Source organism: Pseudomyrmex gracilis, unplaced genomic scaffold, assembly GCF_002006095.1.
Source record: "Pseudomyrmex gracilis isolate BER0280 unplaced genomic scaffold, ASM200609v1 scaffold_280, whole genome shotgun sequence".
NCBI lineage: Eukaryota > Metazoa > Arthropoda > Insecta > Hymenoptera > Formicidae > Pseudomyrmex > Pseudomyrmex gracilis.
In genome coordinates, this window is record NW_018020864.1 from 133213 (window position 1) to 137914 (window position 4702).

The 4702-nt window shown below is 40.7% G+C and overlaps 1 protein-coding gene across 4 annotated transcripts in view; it reads right to left on the bottom strand.

The window, feature by feature from the left end:
• Positions 1–4702, bottom strand: part of LOC109859725 (atypical protein kinase C) — a 21641-nt gene that overhangs the window by 13265 nt on the left and 3674 nt on the right. Inside the window, exon 1 of one of the 4 annotated variants that reach the window (XM_020438251.1) lies at positions 1289–2736. The exons of the other annotated variants lie outside the window; for them this stretch is intronic. Coding sequence (XP_020293840.1) covers positions 1289–2153 — 865 coding nt within the window. The 5' untranslated portion in view covers positions 2154–2736. Of the gene's footprint in view, positions 1–1288; positions 2737–4702 lie in introns of those variants that run through there. 4 annotated transcript variants of the gene reach the window in all.

Genomic DNA, 4702 nt, shown 5'->3' on the forward strand with positions numbered 1-4702 from the left:
TATATATATATATATATATATATATATATCTATAGATATAGATAATATATAGATATATATATATATATATATAAATTTTAATAAGCAAAAAGAGATTCTATGTGTGTAATCGTGTATATTTTTTAAACAAATATATTATTAAGCAAATAAATAAAGTCACATCGAGCAATAAAAAGATATATTAATATAATAAAATAAATAATTTAATGATCACGCTTTATAACATAATTACGAAATATTTCGACTCTAACGTGAATCTTCTTCAAAGTCAAAAAAATACGCGTTGCTTTTAGACATTGACTTCTTTTTATCTTTTGACATCGATTAATGTATACCGCGTAATTTTTTGGCCGAAGAAGACTCAAGTTAGAGTCGAAATATTTTGTTAATTATGTTAAAGCGTGATCATTAAATTATTTATTTTATTATATTAATAATCTTTCTATTGCTCGATGCGACCTTATTTTTATTTGTTTATTTGTATTTACATTGCGAGCGGTTCTGTCATTTTTTTATATTTTCTCTCTTAGATATATTATTGTTCGATTAAAGAGATTACTTTATGTAATTTAGATAATTTTTTATAAAATTAATATAAAGACTGAAAAACTACTAACAAAAAACTACGGCATTAATTGATAAATTATTATATTGTTATATCATATTATTGTTTTATGGTAATGTAAATAAAAAAAAAGAGGTTCTATACTTCTTTTTTAAAAAGTTTTTTAGTTTTTCGTTTCGTTATACGTTGACGCGGAAAAAAAAATTCTAAACTCGAACAACACACATCGACTGCAACTGCCAAGCAAAACTTGGCTTATTTCTGCGAGGACAAAGTCACGATAATTAATTCACGTGACCGAGTTTGAGTTTTATATTACTGCAATGCGCTAAAATGTTGCGACCGTGACGAGTTCCGTCAACAAGAATGATGAGAGTCGAGCTAAAAAAAAAAAAAAATGTTACTATATAAAACGTCATCAAGATAAAATCGCGAAAAATCGCAGAAAATCCACACGCGTCTTTTCCAGACGGCGTCACACGGCGTCAATCATCAAACAAAAAAAGAAAATACACCAAACATGATCGCACATAAAAGCGTGATATGAAAAAAAAAAAAAAAAAAACAAAAACACGTAAAATAAAAATCTTGGATCAAGGAAAACTTTGACCTACATGACGCAGCAGATTTAAAGAACAAGGGCGAAGTTGGTCTCACGCGCGAAGAAGAAACCTGTGCGGCGTTCTTTCCCGCTGCACCCTCGCTCGATCGGTTCGCACCTACCCCAGCTGATCTCGTTGAATTGAAACTGCGAGGAACCAACGGGCTCGACATCGAGCAACGACGCCGGCGGTGGCGGCGGCGGCTGCTGCTGCTGCTGATTGCACGGCCCATGAAGACGACAAGTTGCTGTGGGCCCGATTATGGTGCGACTGTAAATCATTTCGGCGGTGATCTCGTCGAGCTCGGCTTCGGAAAGATTGTCCATGGAACCGGCAACGTCCAACGGCGGAGGACATTGGAGTATCTTGGACGTTCTGCTGATGGATGAGGACGTGCTCGGCTGAGCGAAGATCTCATCTTGATGATGATGATGCGGCGGCAAGGGCGGACTACTACCGCCGCCGATGCGCGATAGCGGCGGCGAAATGTCAGCGACTCGAGGATGATGACCGGTCGCGATAAGCGGCTGCTCGTATTCGGCCGAACCGCCGCTACCAGGCGTCGGGGGATACGTGCTCGTGCTAGGTTTCGCAGGCCGCTCCCGCGGCAACACCTGAATGCCGCTCGCAGTTGCGGAAGAAGACGGACCGCCACCTTCGACCACAGCAGAAATACGACGGCTTGCGGCAGCTGTCGCGGCGGCAGCCGCCGTGGCCGCCGAATACGAGTAAAAAGAACTACCCTGAATCATCATGCTGCAGGGTGGCTCCTCCTTCGCGACCCCCATACCGGTCCCGGCCACGCCGAGTTCGCGTTCTTGTTGCACGGTGCTGTAAGCGCTCTGGAGTTCTTGCTGGTGCATCTGTTGTTGCGCTTGCTGCTGCTGTGATGATTGATGCAAACTCTGATGCTGTTTATCCTTCTCGCGGCGAGGTGACCGACCTCGATCGCTGACGGAAGTCGCGCTCCAGTAACCCCACGCCATTCCGTTTTAGCGAGTTTAGTTCCCTCCGTGCTTGCCTCGCCTTGGCTCGCGATCGCCGCGCGGTGTCGCGGCTCACTTCTGATCCGCTTCTAGCTTCTTCTTCTTGTTTTCTTCTCGCGCGGCGATTTTCTTTCGCCACCTCACCCCTTCTTTCTTCTTTACCGCGCTCGACCTCTTAGAGAGGAGTCGCCGGGATGAACCGGCGACGACGCACCAGTTCGATCGATGTTAGTTTGCCGCCTCTTTTACGACCTCCCTGTCTCTCTGTCTCCCTTCCTTTTTCCCTCCCCCCTCTCTTTCTCTCTCTCTCTCTCTCTCTCTCTCTAATTTCAGTGTAGCAAGCCGACGACCAACTCCTTTTGTATATATATTTTTAGTAAAACTCTCGATTGTGGACTTCGACTTCCTCCCCTCTCTGCTTTGATCTTCGTTAAACACTTAAATTTTTTTCGCCAACTTCTCGATGACCCGATTTCGCAATGTTACACCTAATTTCGTCGACCGATGATGCGACAACGTGACGTATGTTGCCCCTTGCTGATCGGCCCGTGCAAAGATATCGACTACGACTGCGGCGAACGGTGTTAACCACCCGCCACCGCCACCACTACCGTCGTCGTCGTCGCCGCCGCCGCCGCCGCCGCCGCCCGGCGCACGCTACCAAACCCAATCGCGCAAACGCGGATCACATCGAGGTAGAGAGGTATGATACATATATCTCTCCCCCGTCATCTCGTCGCGCTGCTGCTGGTTCTAGCAGCTTTTATTCACCCACGACTTCCCTATACTTCTTTCTCTCCTACTTTTAACTCTTTCAACACTTGCTCGTTCTTTGAAATTCCGTTTACTATTTGTTCATTGATTGTCTACGACGCGTTGTCTTCTTTCGCCTTTTTCAGTCAAGTTTTCATTTCGCGCGCTCTCTGTATTCCAATATTTGTTTTTATTACACATCTTCTTCGGGCGCGTTTCTTTCGTTAATTCAATCTCCTCTTCCGAGATTTTTTTTTTTCAGTTTTACAAAACGTGTCTCGATAGAGAACTATTGTTTTTTTTACATTAAAAATCTGAAAAATTTTTTCGCAATATTTTCAAAATTAGTTAGGGAGGTAGATGGGATCTCTCATATATGTGATGTGAAATGCAGCATCCAATATGAATTTAAGAATTGATATTCAATTCAAAAAACTCGCGTGTAAAAATTTACACGCGACCAAATATATATATGTATATATATACGCAGTTAAAAAAAAAAAAAAAAAAAAAAAAAATATATATATATATATATATATCGCAGTTTTCCGCACAACATCCTGCGATCGGCTCGGATGACCGTAATTATATTTCTTAGTTTAGTAACTTATCGAGCTTCAATAAGCTTTAATTATTAAAAATCTGCTTTTTTTCTTAATTTTAACTCTGACATTTAATTTTTTTCTTATTTTACAAGCAAGAAAGCGTAGTCAAAGTATACTATACTTGTTTTTGTTTAGAACTTTGAAACTTCGAACATGAAAAAAAAAAGACTTTTTTTTTTATAAAGAATGTGTTTATCAAAGAGCAATAAATAATAATTAGAACAACGGTCTCTATCGAGCAACAAAAAATAGATCTTACGGTTTGTTAAAATAGAATATAAAATATAGAATTCACATAAATGTAATTACATAATTTTTTTTTATCAAAGAGCAATTCAATTGTCGCATAAAGCTGTGCGAGGAAAAGCAAAAGACAACACACCGAGAATCGAATCGGGGAAATGTACGTGCAAATCACGGCCGTGCTATTTTCCACACACAGAGAATATCGCGTAAATGAAATATCCATATCGAGTGATCTCGAGACCAGCGGATATAAATTTTTGATCACGTGTTGGATATAGCGGAGCTCTCTTGTCTCAACTTGTTCCCTTGAGGAAAACACGGCATTAGTTACGTATAGAGAGTTTACTTCTCCTCTCGCGCCGCCGCCCTACCACACTCGTCGGAGTTTCCTTCCTCCCGTTGTATTTGTCAGTAATTAGCATGCGCACTGTACGCGGTGTCGCGTAACTCGTATATCAAGGAGCGGAGGAAACAGAAGAGAGAGTTAAATCGCCGAAGACTGCTGTACCTATAGACTGCTGTATCTTCGAAATAAATATACGAAACGCGATATTGACGAATACCGTTCATCTTTCAAGACACTTCAAACAGATCGACATTATGTAAATATCAAGCGGCGTGTTGGTACGCGAAGATATTTCTTTTGCGCTCTAATCAGCGATTACTATCGACGATAAAACCACTACAAAAACAAAACAAAATATCAGCAAGATGTTGTTTGTACACCATTATCTAATGCGCGTATCGCTACTTGAAATGCGTTGCGGCGTTTTCGCGTACGTTTGCTACGTCGCCGCCGTGCATACGCACATTATGCGGATGTATCATTTTATTCATAAGTAATTTACACAAATGATTTTTTACGTTAAAGTTATTTTCTGACATAATGTCAAAGATAGAGATAGCATAGTAGATATATATATATATATATTATTATATATATTA